This window comes from Hyperolius riggenbachi, chromosome 5 (assembly GCF_040937935.1).
Source record: "Hyperolius riggenbachi isolate aHypRig1 chromosome 5, aHypRig1.pri, whole genome shotgun sequence".
Classification (NCBI taxonomy): Eukaryota; Metazoa; Chordata; class Amphibia; order Anura; family Hyperoliidae; genus Hyperolius; species Hyperolius riggenbachi.
In genome coordinates this window covers 262,028,697-262,051,039 of record NC_090650.1, presented here as the reverse complement: position 1 = coordinate 262,051,039, position 22,343 = coordinate 262,028,697, and the positions used below count along the sequence as shown (strand labels likewise).

The following is a 22,343-nucleotide window of genomic DNA, read 5'->3' as shown; positions in this document are numbered from 1 at the left end:
AGTGCAGCCTCGGTCCCCTCCTGTTTTAGGACCTTATAGGCATTCTTTTTCCTCTTCATTTTATCCCTAACCTTTCTATTCATCCATAGAGGCCTTTTTTTATTCCTAGACATTTTGTTTCCATATGGGATATACATACTACAATATTGATTGAGAAGAAGTTTAAAAGCTTGCCATTTCCCTTCAGTGTCCTTCCCTTGTAGTACATTTATAGACATGTCATATTAGATATTATATATTATGTCATGTTAAAGTCAACCTGCCTATATAATCCATGCTAGTACACGTTTGTGTAAGCTATGATTAAGGAGACACACTATGCTCCGATATGATACGTGAGAGCTTTTATTTGTACATTACGATGTCAGAATAAAAATAAAGATTTATCTACGTTTACCCTCCCCCTTGGTGCAGCGGGACATCTTTTAATACTCGGCAGCACATAAAATTGTATGCAAGTTTTGTAGGTCTAAAGGTAAAAAGAGCAGTGACCTTTCACTATGAATCCGGTCATGCACTCAGGACTTTAAAAGCTTTGGAATTTCTCTGCCCCGAACTATACAATTAGAGAGAGGCTGACTTGACTTATGGTTATGGCTGGATCTTTCACTTGTCGCTACATTGCAGTCCTGGGGCAGACATTTTGTGTGTTTTAGATGCCTACTATGCACATTTCTACGCGCTAACACACACACACACACACACACACACACACACACACACACACACACACACACACACACACACACACACACACACACACACACACACACACACACACACACACACACACACACACACACACACACACACACACACACACACACACACACACACACACACACACACACACACACACACCCCCCCTATACAGTGCTTTTTCAATGTAGAACGCATGCTGGAAAAAAACAAGCTTGGTGCAAGTGGTTTTTTGTGTTTATTTTTACCCTAGCTTTGGAAAAATGCATTACATGTAAACCAGCTAATGAACATGGGCTGACAGGTAAACACACATAGGCCAGAGAGGAGAAACCTTGACTGGCTCCCTAGCATTAAAGCTCCAATCCTATGAAAGTTGCTAGATTTATGCCTGTACTCCATTCACCATTTCACTAGTAGATACCAGTCTAGTTTATTTTGTTGGAAAGTGAGTTGTAGCTTGCCCATATCTCCCTTCCTAGATGGCAGCGCAGCTCAGGACAACTCTGGCAGGAGGAGGACTGTCATCTATGGTGGTCTTGTGTCTCACTGTTTTCAAGAAAGTATTGGTACTTCATATTTATGAACACTTATGTTATTTTCAGGGATGCTCATCCGGATTTCGGATATCCGGCTAAACCGGATATCCAAACTTTTTTACACTATCAGATTCGGATTTTGGATTTTTTTTTTTTTTTTTTAATCCGGTTAGCTATCTGTGGATATTTGGGTGCATTACCCGGATATCTGCGGATATTGCAGATATCCGGATCCGATTACAAAGATAAAATCCCTCCACCCACCAGGGTTCTATTCCTGGCCAATGGTTGACCTGGGTTAGATTTCTGGCCAATGGTGGTATAGTGGTGAGCATAGCTGCCTTCCAAGCAGTTGACCTGGGTTCGATTCCTGGCCAATATATTTGAGCTTGCTTTTGACATCCTACAAATCCCTGGAAGACCAGATCCATGAACAGTTAGGAGGAGGAGGGTGGAGGGTGGTTTTTTTACCTTCCAAAACGTTTTCTAAGCATTTCAAAGGGCACTTCCGGTTTTCCTATACAGATATCCGAATAGGTCGGATATCCGCGGATAATGCGTCCGGATATCCGCGTTTATGCGGATATCTAAAAGGTTGGATTCGGGTATCCGAACCGGATCCACATATCTGGGTATCCGGATCCGAATCAATTTGGATTTTAAAAAGTCCTATCCGAGCTCCCCTGGTTATTTTCACTGCACTGTGCAGCATATCACCCAGGTGTACATGCAAAAGAGGCACCTAGAAATTTGGATGCCAGATAAAGCTGCTAGAAGAATATTGGTAATGTTACCGATGTTCTACTATTTTAAGAGAAAAGGAGGACTGTATCAGTGCTGGGCCGAAATTACGCATTAGCTTTTAAAGGGACAGGTAAGTATTAATGGTTAATTAAGAATATTAAAGGACTTTTTTCGTGGTTATGTTTTTTGTTCCATTAAAATACTTTTTCTAAGTGATTGTGTGTTTATTTACTTTTAACTCTTAAAGGAAATGGGTAAGGGGTACAAGTACCCCTATACTAATTTCGCCTGGGAGGGGGGGGGGTGGGCATCTGGGGGACCCCTTTTTAAAGGGGACTCCCAGATGCCAACATGAACCCCCTCCCCCCAGGAAATCGCAGCCTCCACCTCCACCGCCCATCGGAGGTAGAGAAGAGCCCCTTGTCCTTGGATTGGACAAGGGCTCGGAGGGGGAGGGGAAAGCTTGGCTGCCCCTCCCCTTCCGAGACCCCCCAATCCATGGACCATGCGGGCTGGTATAGTCAGGGTGCGGAGCCCCACGCGGCCGGTGCTCCGCATTCTGGCTATCCCAGCCTGCATGGGGGACAAGGGGTTAAAGAGGTCTGGGAGGGGGACCACACGTCGTTTTTTTTTTTATATTTCCCACACTCAGAACGAAGTAAGTAAAACTCTTCCCACTTGGGGGAATCTATGAAAATAATACACTATTGTTACCTGTGCAAAAAAAAAAACTGACATTTTCCACATTTAAAAGACATTTTTGCCCTTGAAACTTAAAAATCGATTTTCTCAAAAACTATAAGGTCTTTTTGAAAAAAATTTTTTTCCTCTTATTCCTTCTGATCTCCTTAATACATTCTCCAAATTTGAGGCTCTAAGCAATTAAGGGGGCTTTGCTATTAAGCCTTAAAGTCGGCGGCTACCTAACCTTTATCCATGCGTCAACTTTTCCGCTTGGGAGCATGGCCTTACGCATTAATTGCTAGTAGGAAATTACGCGTAAGACAATAACGTAACAACCTGCATTAAGGGATTCTTACGCGTAATTGCGTAAGGGCTATGCGTAATTACAGACATGAACCGTAAATAAATGTCTACGCCGTAAGCGTAATAGCGTAAAATTACGCGTAATGATCCGTAAGCGTAGTTTTTTTCCATTACGCCCAGCACTGGACTGTATACAACCCAAATAGCACCACACAATTTAAAGAAGTTCTGTGGTTCTTTTACCTGCAGCTGTCATGTCCCGCGCCATCCTCTACGATCCTCCGTTTTCCGATGCTGGTCACAGTCCAATTATTCATCTAACTAGATGAATGCGGCCATGCGCGTCCTCTCTCCTGCTCGCGTCTCTGGGAGCTTCCTGCGCAGATGCAGTACGAAGTTTTCTCGTACTGTGCCTGTGTAGGAAGCTCCCTGAGAGGAGAGCGAAGCCGCGCGCGGCCACATTCATCTAGTTAGATGAATAATTGGATGGTGACCAGTGGATGGGAACAGAGGAATGTAGGGGATGGCGCGGGACAGGACAGCTGCAGGGGGCTGGTAGAGGCCCCAGGTAAATGTCAGTTTTTGTTTTTAAAAAGAACCACAGAACTCCTTGAAAGTGTAAAAAAAAAAATTACAATTTTATTTGTACCAATTATACACTATGGCCTCAATTCATTGAGCTTTATCAAACACTTTATCTAACGTTTGATAATTTACCTCATGGGTAAAATCTAATTTTGAATTCACTAAAGTGTTAAGTGTTATAGATTTATTAAACGGTTTATCGATAAAACATTCGATAAATATCAGGGCTGTGGAGTCGGTCCAAAAATCCACCGACTCCGACTCCTCAGTTTAGGATTCCACCGACTCCGACTCCTCGACTCCGACTCCTCTAATTTGCATATTACAATTTTATTGATTAAAAGTATGTAACGTGAAATTCGTCTCTTAACTGCCAACGCTTAGGAATTTTACAAGACAACTGAAGTGAGAAGGATATGTAGACTACTATATTTATTCCCTTTAGACTAAAACTAGTCCTTGGTAATAGTACTCGTAAAAGGTACAAACCGGAACAAAGAACATCTATCAGGCCCTAGGCAATGTAAGTGTGGGTACATGTAAGAATGATGTGCAGGTACTCTGCAGGGGAATGAGGAGATTCTTCCTCTATTACACATTCTTCATGCACAATCTGAACAAGGTTTATGGGTGACAGACAACACCTCTGTGTTCAATGTGCACAGCATTCTCAGTGGATTCCCTGCAGCTCTGTGGGGAGTGCATATGTAGAGTATAGTACTACTGTGTAACAAAGTAAACCTGAGACTGATGAAATTAAAGTTTTATACATACCTGGGGCTTCCTCCAGCCGCCTTCAGGATAATCCAGTCCTCGTTGTCCTCCTCCACCACCTGGATCTTCTGCTATGAGTCCAGGTACTTGAGCCAGTCGGGCGTAGTGCGCATGCACACACTCCGCCACCAGGAGCATACTACACCTGTGCAGCACTATTGCGCAGGTGCAGAATGTTCCTGGCTGTGGGAGCGGCATGCAGCCGGACAGCGCTGACTGGCTGAATTACCAGGACTCATAGCAGAAGATCTGGGTGGTGGAGGACAGCGAGGGACTGATTAGCCTGAAGGGGGCTGGAGGAAGCCCCAGGTATGTATAAAACTTTACTTTTCATCCGTCTCAGGTACCCTTTAATTTGCAGTCACTAAACCAAATTTTAACAACATATCAAATTATTTGATTTCATCAGCAAAGGGAGTGCATACATTTGCATAAACCAGCATCAATGCTGAATTATTTCCATCTCATTGACCATCTCTATTAGTGACACAGCTACACATCAGGCTTTATTCTTACAGCATAGATGTTATTTAGTATATATAAGAGATTCCTGTGTACACATCATATATACAGTCACAATCAGATATGTATATCTGACCTTAAAAATACGGGGACTGCTTTATTGAAGCAGCACAAGTAACTAATTTTGATTGGTTTATTTCATTTTTGTGGACTAAGCACAGCTATTACTGTATATATACATTATTTTTAATGACTATTATCTGAGAAATAGAACATTTTATCATATTTTCTATTTTAATTACAGTTACAAATTCATTAGGAGTCGGAGTCGGTGCATTTTTTCCCGACTCCGACTCCAGGCACCCAAAATTGCCCGACTCCACGACTCCGACTCCACGACTCCGACTCCACAGCCCTGATAAATATAACACCTTAGTGAATTCAAAATTAGATTTTACCCATGTGGTAAATTATTTAAACATTTGATAAAGTATTTGATAAAGCTTAGTGCAGTGGTTCCCAACCCATGTGCCGCGACATACATGTGTCGCGGCAGCTTTGGGTATGTGTCGCCGGTCTCTCGGAGGGGAAGCGCAGTGGAGGGAGAGCTGTGGGCAGCGGCGGAGAAGGGGGCCATCTCCCCCCCCCCCCTTCTCTCACCTTAGGGTGCTCTGCCTCCCTCACTCTCCCCTCCGATACTAACTGTGGCGGCGCTTGGCAGCGGGCGGGACTTACCTTCCGTGTCGCTCCAAGCGCCGGCCGGAAGTTCTGGTTCTGCAGCCACTGCTCTGGTCTGGATCAGGCCAGAGTAGTGGCAAATCATCCCGCGCCGGCGACGAGACGAGACCAGACGGGACAGAGACACAGAAGGTAAGTTCCGCCCCTCTGCCAGACACCGCACTTTGTTCCGGAGGAGAGAGCGAGGGAGGGAGAGCACCCTGAGGTGCCGCTCTCCTTCCCTCTCTCTCTCTCCTCCTGGTGGGGGGGGGGGGGGCACCTGGCTACAAATACTGGGCACATATATCCCTGGCTACATATACTGGGGACATATACCGGGGAAATATACACCTGCCTACATATACTGGGGACATATACACCTGCCTACATAGGCTGGGGACATATACCCCTGCCTACATTATACTGGGGTCATATACCTCTGGCTACATATACTGGGGACATATACCCCTGGCTTCATATACTGGGGACATATACCTCTGGCTACATATACTGGGGACATATACACCTGCCTACATATACTGGGGACATATACACCTGCCTACATATACTGGGGACATATACCCCTGCCTACATATACTGGGGATATAAACCTCTGGCTACATATACTGGGGACATATACCCCTGGCTACATATACTGGGGACATATACACCTGCCTACATATACTGGGGACATATACCCTTGCCTACATATACTGGGGATATAAACCTCTGGCTACATATACTGGGGACATATACCCCTGGCTACATATACTGGGGACACATACCTCTGGCTACATATACTGGGGACATATATTGGGGACATATACACCTGCCTACATATACTGGGGTCTTATACCCCTGACTACATATACTGGGGACATATACCCCTGACTACATATACTGGGGACATATACCCCTGACTACATATACTGGGGACATATACCTCTGGCTACATATACTGGGGATATAAACCTCTGGCTACATATACTGGGGACATATACCCCTGGCTACATATACTGGGGACATATACCTCTGGCTACAAATACTGGGGACATATACCGGGGACATATACACCTACCTACATATACTGGGGACATATACCCCTGACTACATATACTGGGGACATATACCCCTGACTACATATACTGGGGACATATACCCCTGACTACATATACTGGGCACATATACCTCTGCCTACATATACTGGGCACATATACCCCTGGCTACATATACTGGGCACATATACCCCTGGCTACATATACTGGGCACATATATCCCTGGCTACATATACTGGGCACATATATCCCTGGCTACATATACTGGGGACAGCTGGCTGTTTGTCATTATGTGCATTTACTGGTGAAAAGCTGTCTCTTATTATGTGCATTTACTGGTGAAAAGCTGTCTCTTATTATGTGCATTTACTGGGGAAATGCTGTCTCTCATTACGTGCATTTAGTCTACGTGTCACGGATATCTGAACGTTTGGTTTGATGTGTCACGACTCCAAAAAGGTTGGGAACCACTGGCTTAGTGAATTGAGGCCTATGCGGCCCCTTTCACTGGGACGTTTCATTGCGTTGCGCTACTCCTTTTTTTTTTTTTTTTTTTTACCACAGGGTAGCACTAAAGCAATCAAAGTCTATGGGAAATTTCAGATCGGATGTGGTGCAATGCGCCGGAAGCATCCAATCTGACGTGAAAGTATCAGCATGTCAACATCCGCAGCGATATGGGTTGACCAGAAGTAATGTAAGTCAATGGCACTGCAGATTTTTTTTTCGTGTGGTGCACATGCAGCAACAACAACAACAACAAATATTTGTAAAGCGCTTTTCTCCCATGGGACTCAAAGCGCATAAGCATGGCTCCGACCATCGTGGTACAGAGGAAGAATTTTATAAATCTGGAAATGCCAGGCTTTGCACGGAAGCATATTTTATTTTTCAATGCAATTCCATGCAATTTGTATTTCCGCCACAGGAAGTGAGCACTAGAGAGTGATCTGATTACACCACATCCAAAACGCTGGTTGCTGGTGGAAAACCGGCCTCAGGCAAGGTTAAAATCAATTTAAATGATCCTCTCCATAGTAAATATCAGCCTTTCATAGTATAAACACAATATGTACTTAAGCAATAGGTGCTACTCCATAAAATAATCCACCATGTACAATATATCCTATATAATAATGAGCCTGTGTTGCTGCGTCCAGCAGTTATGCAGCGTCCCTGTTATTTTGTTACTGCGCATGTGCGCAGTAATGGACAGCTGGAGGGACCAGGGAGTGAGGTGGGTGGGCAGTTGCGTGCGCGCATGCGCAGTGACTGGCGGCGGTGGTAAAGAAGAAAAAAAAAAAAAAGACCTAGAGCCCGTTTTTAAACTGGCTTGGGTCTACTAATGGTATATAATCACCTGAGGTGCTCATGAATAGAGCTCCCATCAGGTGGTGAACCAGGTTCAGTAATGCTCACAGATAAAGTGCATAGGCAATGCTAACAGTAGGTGATCAGATGACCCTGATAGAAACAGGATATGTGTAGTACAGTGCAAACAAGTATACAAAATACACTGGTGCAAGAATATATAAAGTGGCTGCTTTGAGGCAATGGTGACCACAAATACAGGAGTGCATACATGGGTTGCACATGAGAGCACAATACAATACCCAGGCGGAGGAGGCACTGCAAATAGGCTGGTGAGGCGAGGGGCGAGAAGCCCCCGGTGGATGATTCCAACGGTATCACGGCAGTCGCACCGCTTTTCTTGAAGAAGTTCAGTTCAGCTACATAGCCACAGTCAATGTGCCTCTTTCTCGCTCCCTAGGCTAAAACAGGGTTTCGGCTATATGATGGCCGAACTCCTGGAGCCTCTTAAACCTCCCTTTACCTCTCTCTGTACCCCAGCTGCTATCGGCCTCTTGCTCATATGGTAGATATTAACCAGAGTTTGGCTATATTCTAGCCAAACTCCTGCACCCATATTGTACACGGGATGTTGCTATAGCTGCAGTTAACATCGAGGTCTATGCAGCGCTCCAATTTCCAGCTGGGTGGTGGCGCAGAAATTACCTGCTTCCATCACACATGCTATGTAAGACTGATAGCTTTTTAGAGGGAAGAAAACACTTCCTGCTTGTGAGGTAATTCCACACTAGGAGGCCTATGTATAGTGGTCTTAATTCTGCCACCTCTCACATTGTTGTACATCACAATGCGCCTTTATAGAAAACTTTGGTACATTTGTAGAGGACCAGCTCTCTTTGTGAATTTAATAGTGTTGTATTATGCAGTGATGTGAGAAGATCACTGTGGTGTGATGTTGCCAAGCAAAAAAAGAAAGGTACACTAGAGAAGCATGATGTTGCTTTGTAGCTCTGAAAGGCTGCTCCATGTGTCTCACTTATCACTGTCTCAGCATTTTCATTTTGTCAGGATCACCCTGTAAACCTGAACAAGCATAGTTTGGTGCGTAGGGCTATAAGGGGTAGTTTAAGTAAATGATCTGTTGGATTTGGATCTTTAGATGTCCGATGAAGCGGGGCTGCCATCTGGATACTGTTCATAAGACTGCGGTGTGTGTATTACTGTATTTTACAATTTTTCTTCTAAATTTGTCTTGGCTTGGAACAAGGAACTTCCATAAAGTAAAGACTATATCAAGCAGGGCTGTAGTACAACAGCCAAAGTAAGGGGGCTGACAGGTGGTGAACTCACTACATGTCTGGTATTGGGTAGTTTGAAAGCGCCCTCTGTGGTTTTTGTTTTTGGGTTTTTTTTGTTTCTTTTAAAAATTATAAATAAAAAAGAGAAAAAGAGTTTATGCGCCTGGTATATTAATTTATGTATAATTAATTTCTTAAAAGAAACACTAAAAAAAAAAAAAAAAATACACAGTGGGCGTCTTCATTCTACCCAATACCAGTCAGACCTCCTTTGGAGGTATTAACTTTGCTGTTGCTCTGGAAAGTCCATCATACTACAGGAGAGCGACCGTCCCGTATCTGGAGTACCTGGAGTACTGACTGGTACGGTTAATTCCCCGCAGGCCTATACGGTGGTTGCAGGAACTGCAACCCCCCTTTGTGAGTATATATCGATATACTTCCATCCTTATACCAAATGATACTGCATCATTGGGCTCCCGGTTTCTCTCTACGTCTCACCTAGATAATCTTGGTCCCTATAAAAATTGAGAAAAGAACCCCCTACATATCACTACATACACTATCACTGCTGCCTGCTCCCGTGCGGTGTTCCCATAAAGCGTGTTGCCACCATATAGCAGTTGACCGTCTGCCGGATGAGGCATTCAGCAGTTTTTGGCTACATGAAAAGCGATCACAAAGGGATGCATGCAGCATTTTGAGTGCAATCCTGCTGTGGGAATTGCGTCTTCACAGGACATCTGCGATTCAGAAATCGTGAGCATTTTGTGATCTCCAGAAATGTGCCACCAGTGGGCCCCAGTATAATTTCACTCATACATAGCTCTATGAACCTCCATCGAGAATGAAATAATTGCTTAGGTCGAAAATACTCTTGAGGTGTGTTTTTTTAGTACTGTTTTCTTTCTTTTAAGCGTATTTTCGAGGCAAAGTTTTAACAGAACACATTGGAGTCCATGGAGCAGCACTTTAGGAACAGATTAGCACATTCAGAGTACAAAATGATGATAAAAGGAAAATTCTCCCTGTGGACTAAGCCTTAGTGTTCCTCTGAGTGTTGCCACAGTCTCTTGAAATTTTTATTGTGTGCTTTTGACATAATTCATGTGCTTCACAGCTTTCCGGCACAAGAACAAAGTTTAACAGCAATGACTGCAAGAAGCATATGCCATGGATCATTGTCACACTTTTTTTTGTTTTAGTTTTGTTTTGCCAGTGATCTAGAGATAACTGTTCTGCCAGCCTGGTATGAGTGGGTCTTACTGGCATGAACTGTGTATTCCCAAATCTGTGAGGAAAAGCCACAGAGTGCATTTCTGAATTAATTCAGGAAGATATGCTCATTACAGTTGTGCTCATTACAGTTGTGTCGCAGGGGCTTCTTATAACACTCGCTGATGCCGTCTGACACAAAAATCATTACCATTAAGGACTGAGCATTATCAATCAGTGTGGCATATACAGATCTTTTATTTCCATAAAACTTCTAAATTTGCTCATCAACAATACAGTTGTCAGGATCTCTCCTGTAGCATATCCTGTTTGTTGCAGTGGAACTGCAACCAGGCAGTTCTGATTTCTCTGCATGCATTCAGTTGCATAGTTTTGGTTGCATTCTCAAGAAGTGTCATTGCCATATGCAATCACTCTGCAGTTCAGAGCAGCTTAGGATGCTGTCATCTGCCACCTATGACTTGTTGCAGCTGAGCTGCAGCCAGACAGCGCTGAATTCCCTGCATGCATATTGCTGCAAATGTTGTATGCATTTGTTATGAGAGTCCTATCCATCTTCAATCAGCCTGCAGCCTTCAATCAAGTTAAGGGCTGGAACCCACTAGAGCGATTTTGTTTAGAGAGCGATTCAAAATGCTAGCGATTTCCCTAAATGCTCAGCTAATTTTAAAGGATGGGCCAAATTCCACTAGAGCGATTACCAAAATTGCAAACGCAGGACATGCAGCATGTTTAGCCTTTAGCGTTAGCGGATAGCATTTCTGCAATGTAAAGTATATAAACCCTGGCGTAATCGCTCATCAAAACCTACACAGAGGGATTTTGCTAGCATTTTTACATTACTGCACACTAAAAAATTATAATTAATTGAAGAGACCAATCAGAATTAAAGGAGTAATCAGGGAAATTTTTAAAAACAAAAGCTTTACTCACCTGGGGCTTTCTCCAGCCCCTAGCAGCCAACTGTCCCACACTGTCGCCCCCGCTGTCCCGGTCTCCGTTCTCGGTCCTGAAGGTGACCCCGAGGTCGTCCGCGCTGCACATGCGCGAACAGCCGCTGTCAATTAAGCCCCCGTTATACGGGGCTTACTGCGCAGGCGCAGAACTACTGCGCCTGCGTTGTAGGCCCTGTACAACGTGGGCATGATTGACAGCAGTGGTTCGGGCATGCGCAGCACGGACCGGGGTCGGCTTCAGGACCCAGAACGGAGACTGGGATAGCGGAGGAGGGGGGGGGGGGAGAGCGGAGGTGACAGCGTGGGACAGTCGGCTGCTAGGGGCTGGAGAAAGCCCCAGGTGAGACGTTTTTTTTTGTTTTTGTTTTTGTTTTTTTTTATATTTCCCTGATAACTCCTTTTAAAAGCGCTTAACGCTACACAATAGCAGGCAAAACTCTTACACTTTTTTTAAAATCACTACCGAACACGCTCATGAAATCGCTTACAAAACGCTCACAAAACGCTCATAGCGTTTTGTAGTGGGTTCCAAGCCTCACACAGGATTGATTGATTAGCATTCAGCTGTGTTGGAATTTGCATGCCTGCTCTCATTGAATGATCATATAAAAGCCTCTTCCTTCCTTGTCATCTTGACCGTCATAGCGTTCAGCTCTGCCATAGCTGTTTGCTGGGTCCCATGTTTCAATTGTGCATTATCTTGCATTGCCTTGCCTTTTATTGCTTTGTCTTGCTTCATTGTGGATAGTTGCTGTGCCCGCTGTACCTTCCAGTCCTGCTAGTCTGGACGCAACCATCACTGCAGTGGTGAATGGTTAGCACTTCTGCTAGTTCTGATCGTGTAGACTTCATAGTCCTTCCAATCCTGCTAGTCTGGACATAGCCATCACTGCAGTATTGATTGGCTAGCGCTCCAGCTAGTCCTTATCCTGTGGATGTGACTATAGCATCGGTTGCTATTAGTTACGCTTCATCTTGCTGTGTGGATGTTTGCTATTGCTGCGGTAGCATTTAGATTGGCAAACATTCCTCCTGTCTGTCTGTTCTTATCTTATTCAGTGTGGTGTACAACAGAAGCTCAGAGCTGCGGTCGCTCTGAGCAACCATTGTGTCTTGTTTATTGTGGCGGTTATCAGAAGCTCAGAGCTGCCGTCGCTCTTAACAGTCTTGCGCCCTTTCTCTAGTCTACTGCTCCTGCTGTGATCTGTGTAGTCTCCTCCTCTAGTGCATCCCGCACTATTGCTTGATATTACCCAGCCACATTTGTCTAGCTTAGTCGGCTCTGGTAGTATTCCTGTCTTCCCGGCCTCCGCCTCTATACCTTGCATGCTGAAGTCCTGGGGGTAACTGTAGTCAAGTAGGCATACTGGTCTCCCGTTCACGCTGGGGCTTGGTGTATAGGTGAAGAGCATGGAATTAGATTGGAGTATAGAGGCTGATGGAAGGTGAATGATCTGCTAGGCCTTACAGCAGTCATGACTGTACCATCTTACCACTACTATGTAATATGAGGAACTACCTAAAGTATGCTTTCAAAATATTTTCACTCCATTTGCCCTACTCCAAAATAGATGTGGTAAGATTGGACAATCAAGATTGTATCATTGATGGGCATTAACCACTTAAAGAAAACCCGAAGTGGGTTTCTGACATTAATATTTGAACACAGAGGCTGGTTCTGCATACGATCACCAGCCTCTGTGTCCGTATAGGGTGCCCCCAGGCTCCCCTGCACTCTGCTGTCCCCCCAATATAAAAACCGCCATGCTAGCGACATGCAGCTTGTCGCTAGCTGGCTGTTTACCTTTGTACTGTCATTTACAATCCGCTCCTCCACCTCCTGCATATCGCCGCTCCCCGCCTGCGTCCCTTCCCTCCCCGCCTCCGTAAGCGGATTGGATGAAGCTTACGGAGGCGGGGAGCTGCAATATGCAGTAGGTGGGGGAGCGGAGGTAAATTACAGCACAAAGGTAAACAGCCAGCTAGCGACGAGCTGCATGTCCCTAGCGTGGCAGTTTTTATATGGGGTGACAGCAAAGCACAGGGGTGGGGCCTGGAGGCGCACTATATGGACACTGAGGCAGGTGATTGTATGCAGGACCTGCCTCTGTGTCCTAATATTCATGTCAGAAACCCACCTTGGGTTCTCTTTAAGGACCATAGGCTTACACCCCCTTAGTGATCAGGCTATTTTCTCTACAGAGCCATACAACTGAGCACACAAATTAATTCTACAGCCTGCTAGCCGATTGGCATCAAGTCCTGGGGGCATAGATTGCGCGAACATCCTCTCCTTTGTTACAGAGCTCCGCTCTGTAAATAGCCCGCAATCGCAGCTAGCAGGCTGTTTTTGGAGCGGAGCTCCGTAACTAAGGCGGGGATGTGTGCGCGATCCCACGCAGTCTCCGCTCCCAGGACTTGATGCCAATCGCCGTTACACGGTCCAGCTACATAACTCAATCTAAAAGGTAGGACTGCAACTACACCTAAAGAAAAACTGTAACCAAGGACTGAACTTCATCCCTATCAGGAGCTAGTATCCCCTTTCCCAGGAGAAATCCTTGTCCTTTCCTCAAATCGGAGACATCTGTATGGCTAATACTGTAAAAACCCCTCCCAAAGTGTGATGTCAGGGTCTAGGTCTGACATCACACTTTGGGAGCGTTGTTGCATTGTGGGAAATAACATCTGTTTCCAACTGCCAAGCAACCAGTACCTCCCTGCATATGTAGATCTATAAAAAACAACCTTTTAGGCAGGGGTCACACTTACCAGCTTTCGTACACGTTTTCTGCACAGAAAAACTGACTTCAACTGAGAACTCATGTTATTCAATGAGCTAGGTCACACTTTAATGCAGATTTCACATTCAAAAAAAAACTGACATCTTGCGCAATTTGTCAGTTTTCTCTATAAATTACATTAGCTGTTGTAAGGTAAAGGTCACATTTGTCTTTCAGTTTTCTGAAAATTGTAGAAACTGAAAGACAAGTGTGACCCCTGCCTTAGTCTATCGCATTGTTAGGGGGTGTGGTTACAGATAATGGCAGTTGGCGCTTTTTTTTTTTTTTTCTCTGCCAGCAGTAAAAATAATTATGTGCTGGCTGATTATATCATAGAAATCAGAATAAAAGGTGTATAGAAGCAAAGTTTTGGGCAGAACCCCTTTTCAGTTGACCTGTGCTTAGAACTTTAGTACAGCATTGTCCCCTCTGGATTCAGCTACTGAAGCAGATCAGTCAGGTGTACCCATGAGATACACTAAGGGCTCTTTCACATCACAGAACACGTGCAGGAGCCGATTTCCTGTACACGTTAATGGCCTGCCGGGTGATGTTGCGGTGGAGTGGCGGTAGTTTGAATTTACCCGATTAGGAAAACTCAGCGGCTGGACGTTACGAAGCTCCCAGATGCCTTGTAACGTAACTCTCTGGAACGCTTCGTCTAATGTAAAAGTTAACATGAAAGTCAAATACACTTGTTACCTTTCTAGATGCAAACTAGGAGCGATCCGGCAAAACGCTCAAATCGGCTCCTAATGTGAAAGAGCCTGAAGTAGGAAGAACATTAGATCCCTGAATAAATTCCCCAGAATACACGCAGAATGGTATGAACTACCGTATGTGTCTGCATTAGGAGGTGGGACTCTGTAATTCATAGGAAATGAGATGTGAAACCTCACCTGTAACAGACTATAGAGATCCTAAAGTGTACATAAAAACCTCAGAGGTACATTACTGCTGAGAAGTTATAATTCACTGACACGTGGTCTGTGTAATAAGAGCCCTGTAACAACCAGGTTCCAGTGCGTAGCCCTGCCCCTTGCAGAAAATGGCCTCTGGCTCTTCTATATCAGCTAAGGCCTTTTTCTGCAAGGGGGTGGAGCTACGTGCTTAAAAACCCAGCTGATACAGGGCTGGCAAATCTTATTGACCAGGCTATGTGTCGGGGCATTCTAACTTTTTAGTAGTAGAGGTGCGCTTTTAAGAGAAACTGACCAAGAATTGAACTTCATCCCAATCAGTAGCTGATGCCCCCTTTTACATGAGAAATCTATTCCTTTTTAGCAAACGGGTCATCAGGGGGCTCTGTATGGCTGATATTGTGGTGAAACCCCTCCCACAAACTCTGAGGACCATAGTACTCCTGGCAGTTTCCGGTCTGTGAACCTTGTTGCGTTGTGGCAAATGGCTTTTTACAGCTGTTTCCAACTGCCAAAACCGCAAGCAGCAGCTACATTACCTGCCAGCAGTAAAAATGTCACCATGTGATAAATGTCAGAATGTAAATCAGGGATTTAAAAGATTTTACAACGGGCAAACACTGACTAAATCTTTTATACATAATTATTGTAAAAATGAAGCACTTTTGTATTACATTATTTTCACTGGAGTTCCTCTTTAAGTTTGTATCTGCCCAGCTACATAAAAGAATTTCAGTTTGAAAAGTTAGTTCCCAAAGGTAATATTTATAATTTACACTAATCAGCATGTTTACGTTCAGAATTTGCCTTTGTCAATTTTGGGTTTACTTGAACTTTTAAGATTTTGTGCACCAGTTGTACGTTTGTGCAAAAAAAAATGAAATGACTATTTGTGAGCAGCACTTTTTGTCATATACAAATGATCCTAAGAAATGAATTTGTTATGGGATTGCCTATTTATTATATTTCAGTGTTGATAATTCAAAGAGCAATTCAACATCTTTGAATGTGAGTGTTGTAGAATACGTAAACAAAGGAAGTAGTTGAGTCCTCTGCTCATCTGTTAGCAATCTGAGATTTGACAAGCCTTTCCTTCCATATGTACAAAGTACTAGCAATTCCCATTGCTTGTTAGCAGAGGAAACTGATGAACCCTTAATATCCCTTCCTGCACAGGCCTCTTTAAAGCAGCAGGGTGCAATATGCTGAACCAGGTCTTCGCAGTTATCACCCTAGGGCACTTCCTGTGCATAGAGGGAACATGTTTGAGAAGAGTGAGTTTCTCTCAGCCACACATGGATGTGGACACAATTTCCCTGTGAGGACGGAACAGCTGATTAATCAATTCAAATCCTTCTCTTTCAGTGGAAACTGCCAATCACACCATTCGCAGACTTCAGCAGCGAGAGCAGGAACATGCAAAGGTAAACATTGTTCACAGCATATTCTTAATATTACTTGTAGAGTAACAAAACTTCCATGAACTGGGAGCCTCCAATACCTAAAGTGAAGCTGGAAAATTCTCTGCATACACATGTCAGCACTTGGCTATCAAGGCTCTTGTAATGGCCAAAGATGTTATTCATATATAGCCCAAATTAACTTTTCGAAAGTTAGAAATACGGCAAACTACTAAATGTGTGGTGGTTTAAATAAAGCACAAGGTGAATATGAATAGAAGCAGAAGAGATTAAGTAAGTAGACAGATGTGTGCTGTATTCAGGGTATAGCTAATATGTACCTAAAGCCTTAAAGGACAACTGAAGCAAGAGGAATATGGAGGCTGCCATATTTATTTCCTTTTAAACAATACCAGTTGCCTGCCTATCCTGCTGATCCTCTTCCTCCAATACTTTTATCCATAGACCCTGAACAAGCATATGCAGGTCAGGGGTTTCTGACATTGTCAGATCTGACAAGATTAGCTGCATTCTTGTTTCTGGTCTTATTCAGACACTACTGCAGCCAAATAGATCAGCCTTGGCTGCCAGGCAACTGGTTTTGCTTAAAGGAGAACTGTAGTGAGAGGTATATGGAGGTTGCCATATTTATTTCCCCAGGTGAGTAAAACTGATTTTTTTTTTTCAAGGCTTAAGGATCCCTTTAAGCAATTGTATTCATTGTTGTTTTCAGTACAGTTCCTTCTTAAATTAATAGTGCATTATCACACACAAACATGTTGCTCTTCTTCTTGCAGTAGTTTTCAATATCTGTAAAGAAAATCAATTGTTTGTTAAATCATTAATCCTAAAATTGTATTGCATTTGGTTAACAGAATAAGTGACTTTTGCTTGTTGTGGTTGATTTTTTTTTCCAAATAAGTTTTTATTGAAAAATTTTTAAGTTTAACAACATTGAATAATAACAAACGATTGAGAATTACAGATCGTACAGATATTGCAAATGGTCTTAAAGACAGATTAGTCACGGAGTCCAGAGGAGATATTATTTATGAGAGTCCAACCAGAAGCTGCCAAAAAGTCTGTTAACCTAATATGGATTATGAGTTTCAATAGTCTGAAAATTGGGGGTTATATATGGCAAACCGCAATTTGAAAATACCAATTGTATAAGGACTCCTTATGCGTAGTGTGGCAAGGTCTCCCGAGGTAGACCCCTTTCTTCTGGTACAATCTGTGAGGAGACAGTGAGTAGAGAGAAAGATATAGGGACAATAGGTAAGGGGAGGAATAGGTTAAGAAGAAGGGGGAGGGCAGGGGCCCAGGTCGCAACAAAGATCAGTTACACAATAAGTTTTTATAGCAATAATGAGAAAGTTATATATCTCTATATTATTGCTCAAGCAGAGCAATCGCCTCAGCCGAGTCTCTGAAATCGACCCAGACAGGCCCATTTTGCTACAAACGCCTCAGAATTGTCTTGGGCAGGGGTGTATAGGTCCTCCATGCGCATAATGAGGTTAATTTCTTTGAAAAGTTCAGTCATACTGGGGATAACAGTTGATTTCCAGTGGCGGGCTATGAGAAGCCTAGCTGAGATTAGTAATGGAGGGGTGATTTATTTTTTGATTATGGACGATCTACCCGGTAACAACGTGAGGAGAGCTGTCGAGGCCTTCAGAGGCAGAGGCCTGCAGTATAGATGCGGGTGGATCCCAAAGACTCGGCTCCAAAAGGGCTGTATCATAGGGCATTCCCACCAGATGTGGATGTAGGTACCCCGTGATTGGGAGCATCTCCAGCATAGGTCTGAGGTGTTTTTATTAAATTTGGCTACTTGAGTTGGTGTGCGGTACCATCTGGCATACATTTTGAAATTTCTTTCTTGGAAGTTTAGGGATGGGGAAGATTTATGTGTCAATTCAAAAAAAAATTCCCAATCTTCAGAGGAGAGGGGTCTGCCTAGATCTTCATCCCAGGTGTCAGTTAACTTGAGTAGGTCCTTCTCGCTATTGGCACAGGCCAAGTATGAGTAGATTAGGGAAACTTTGTGTTCAATAGAGGAGGATGTGGCGCATAAGCGTTCAAAAGGTGTCAAGTTTCTAAGGATATTGGCTTTACCTGAGATGGATTTATAGAACCACAAGAATTTAGACCATGAGAGCCAGTCCAGTTTGGGGGGAGGGGGGGTTCTGGGTTACCTATAATATCTCTCGCTAAGAGGCCTCTGCTCGAAGTGATATGTCTAATCTGGGGCCAAAAGTCTCTGTTCCTACCCAGAAGAGAGTTCTGTCGCTATCCCGATGCAAAGAGGGGGTTATCGAGTAAAGGAGATAAAGGGCCATGTAAAGTGGAGAGTTTAAATTTGTCCCTAATCCCCCTCCATTTCTTGAGGACTATCTGAGCCCAGTACGCAACTGGGCCTAGGGCTAATCTGACATTATGGGGTATCCAGAGTAAAGCTCTTGGATCCAGATGGGACAGAGCCGCTTCCAGAGTGACCCACTGTTTGCTTTTCCTGTCCTGGAACCAATTTAATATGTGTGTTAGGATTATCGTTATCACAAACTCCAAGTATATATCCACAGCGCTAGGTGATCACAATGGTATCTGCAGTCACACCATAGTGTATATTCTCAGACAGTGACCATCACCAAGGATAAAATCAATAGGTCACTTACTGTCCTTAAAAACACAATTTTTAATAAAAATCCAGACAATACCACATATACAATATCTTACTTTAGGGGTCCTTTTGACAGGGACCCTTAGTAGTAATAAGCATATAGTGTATCCAATACACAAAAAATAGTCTCACGGTCTCTTGTACATTTGCCCAGTCTCCAGTTACCGTTCCGACCGGTTTCGGCCTTTCGCCGTCGTCAGGGAACACTGGAGACTGAGCTTCTGGGAAAATTTATAAATAATTACCTTGTGTGATAACGATCGAGGCCGCCGCGGGCACATCCTCTGGCTAATACATCATGCCGGTTAACTAGTGCTCTGATTGGTGGAAAGGCAACCCGTGACCAAGACGCAGGGGTGCCCGGGAGTACCATACGTCACACAGAACTCTTTTTAGCGCGCTCCTATTGGTGGAGCTGGTATCAGCCGCGGCTCAGCGCACGCCATTGGTTGCAGCCAAAGAGAGTGTCGGGAGATGTAGTCCATAACATCCCCGTTCACTCACTATGCGGATCAGCGCACGCCATTGGTTGTAGCCAAAGAGAGTGTCGGGAGATGTAGTCCATAACATCCCCGTTCACTCACTATGCGGAGAAACAATAATGTTTAATACAAGCTATTTGCGGATTTTACGTCGCATACAACAAATACATTTCAGATGATGAATGAATATTAAAAATATTAAAAATACATGCCTGTTAAAAATTACACTAAAATACAATTATTGTCAATTATTACATAGTACTTTCTTATACTTTTCATTGCACAAATCCCCAAATAAATAATCTGACATCTAGTGTCCAAAATTGATTATTGCACCTATGAATTATCTATGAAACAATTAATGTTAAAATCAATATTTAGACCTCTTGGTTGCATAGTTTTGAGGGTGAAGATCCATTTAGTCTCCAGTTTATATAAGTCTCTGTCTCTGTTTGACCCCCTCCAGTCCTGTTCTAAACGTGTTAGGATTATCGTGTTATGGTAAGCCTTTACATCTGGGAGGCCCATACCTCTGGTTTAGGTCTAGTAAAAAGCTTGAATTTAGTTCTGTGGGTTTTGTGTTTCCAGATGAATTGCAGGATCATGGATTGGATTTTTTTTGAGAAATGTGGCAGGTAGGTCCATGGGTAGCGCCTGCATTGTGTACAAAGTGTTTGGAAGAGTATCCATCTTGATAACATTAATGCGGCTCGACCAAGAAAGCTGAAGGTTGGTCCAGCTGTCGAGCTCTTTTTGGATTCTAAGAAGGAGAGGAGGGTAATTAATTTGGAAGAATTTAGTGAGGTCGTTGGGAATCAGTATTCCAAGGTATTTAATGTGATTAGATTGCCAGCGGAATGGGAAGGAGCTTTGGAGGGTGGCTACTGTGGTGTCTGGGAGGTTGACGTTGAGGATTTCCGTTTTACTAATGTTTATTTTAAAGTTGCTGACCTCTCCAAATTTTCCTAGTTCAGAGAGAATATTATGAAAGGCTATATGTGGGTTGGAAATGTATAGTAGGAGATCATCAGCAAAGATGGATAATTTAAAATGTTGGTCTTTTTGTATGGATTCCTTGTATTGAAGAATTTTGTCTCAGGGCGCCCGCCAAATGTTCCATGCATATTACATATAGCAAAGGGGAGAGAGGACATCCCTGCCTGGTCCCGTTTGCTATCTTGAAGGCGTCCGACAGGGTCCCATTAATCCTAATCCTCGCACTAGGGTGTTTATATAGAGCCATTATCTTATGGATGAGGGTTGATCCTAAGCCTATCTGTTCCAAGGAAAGTTCAAGGAAGATCCAGTGGACCCTGTCGAGCGCCTTCTCGGCGTCTACCGACATAATACAAAGTGGAGACCCATTTCTGTTTGCGTGGTGTATTAGGGAGACCGTTTTTAAGGGTATTATCCCTTGCCTCTCTACCAGAGACAAACCCCGACTGGTCAGTGTGGATGACATTAGGTAGCATAGGCTTAAGTATTTCGGCTATCATGTTAGCATAGAGTTTTAAGTCAATATTAATCAAGGAAATGGGCCTGTAGCTGGTGCAACAATTAGGGTCCTTCCCTGGTTTGGGGATCACAGTGATATGTGCTGTTGAGGTTTGAGGGGTAAAGAAATGAGTGTCGTCTATGGAATTGAAGGTTTGTAATAAAAGTGGTGTCAGAAGGGTTGAGTACTGTTTATAAAATGATCCTGTGAAACTGTCTGGGCCTGGGCTTTTTCCCCTTTTTAAGTGCTCCTATGCATGTAGCCAGCTCAATTTCGGAGAAGTCTGTCTCTAGCTCCTTTTGGATTTCTGGATCTATGGTGGGCAGGGGGGTGGAGTTGATCTAAGCTTTTATTTTATCCTTCAATTTGCCAGGGTCCATGTCGTGAAACTTGCCTTTGAGGTTATAAAGGGATGTGTAGTAGTTATTAAATTCTTTGGCAATTTCGGAGGTTTTATATTTAAGTTGGCCTTTGGCATTTTTAATGGAGAGAATATTGGTCTGGGGCGCGATAGGATGTAAAGTTCTTGCCAAGAGTGTTACACATTTTCCTCCCTGATGGTGCAAGGTACTGCAATATCCCTCCCTGGCTGAGAGGGTTTTCTGATCTAGGATGGATAAAATTGATTGCCTTGTGTTAGATAATTTGAGGTCACATTCTGCTGGATAAGAGTTCTCCTGGAGATTGAGGAATTAGAGCGCACCATGAAGGAGTTTAGAAATTTGTGCGCTTCTTTCTTTTTTAAGGCGAGAGTCATGGGTGATGAAGACCCCCCTCAGCACACATTTAAATGCTTCCCATTTTATTGCTGCTGGAGAATCATCATTTGCATGGTCCTGGGTAAAGTTTTCTAGCGCTTTTTTTAATTTCCGCATTGCATATAGGGGATCTTTGAGAAGGTTATCATTTAATCTCCAATGACTCTGAAAACCTTTTTTGTCCTCCAAGGGAGAAAGAACAATACACAGGGGCATAGTCGGACCATAATCTATTGCCAATGCTGGCCTGAATATCCTGGTCTAGAAGTCTCTGGGAAGAAAAAACATAGTCGATTCTACTGTGTGTGTGTGGTGGACCGTGGAGAAGAACGTATAGTTGCGATCTGTGGGATTGAGTGTTCTCCAAACATCCACAAGGCAAAGCGAATTCAATTTGGATTTTAGTTGGGAGAGGGTGGGTTTTGGGAGGGATGATCTTTGCGATGAGGAGCCCAG

General features: G+C 43.6%; 1 protein-coding gene across 1 annotated transcript in view; it reads left to right on the top strand.

The window, feature by feature from the left end:
* The window catches only part of BLOC1S5 (biogenesis of lysosomal organelles complex 1 subunit 5), a 95,803-nt gene that overhangs the window by 59,149 nt on the left and 14,311 nt on the right, over positions 1-22,343 (top strand). Inside the window, exon 4 of the mRNA XM_068236869.1 lies at positions 16,432-16,490. Within this exon, the coding sequence (XP_068092970.1) occupies positions 16,432-16,490 (59 nt within the window). The remainder of the gene's footprint in view (positions 1-16,431; positions 16,491-22,343) is intronic.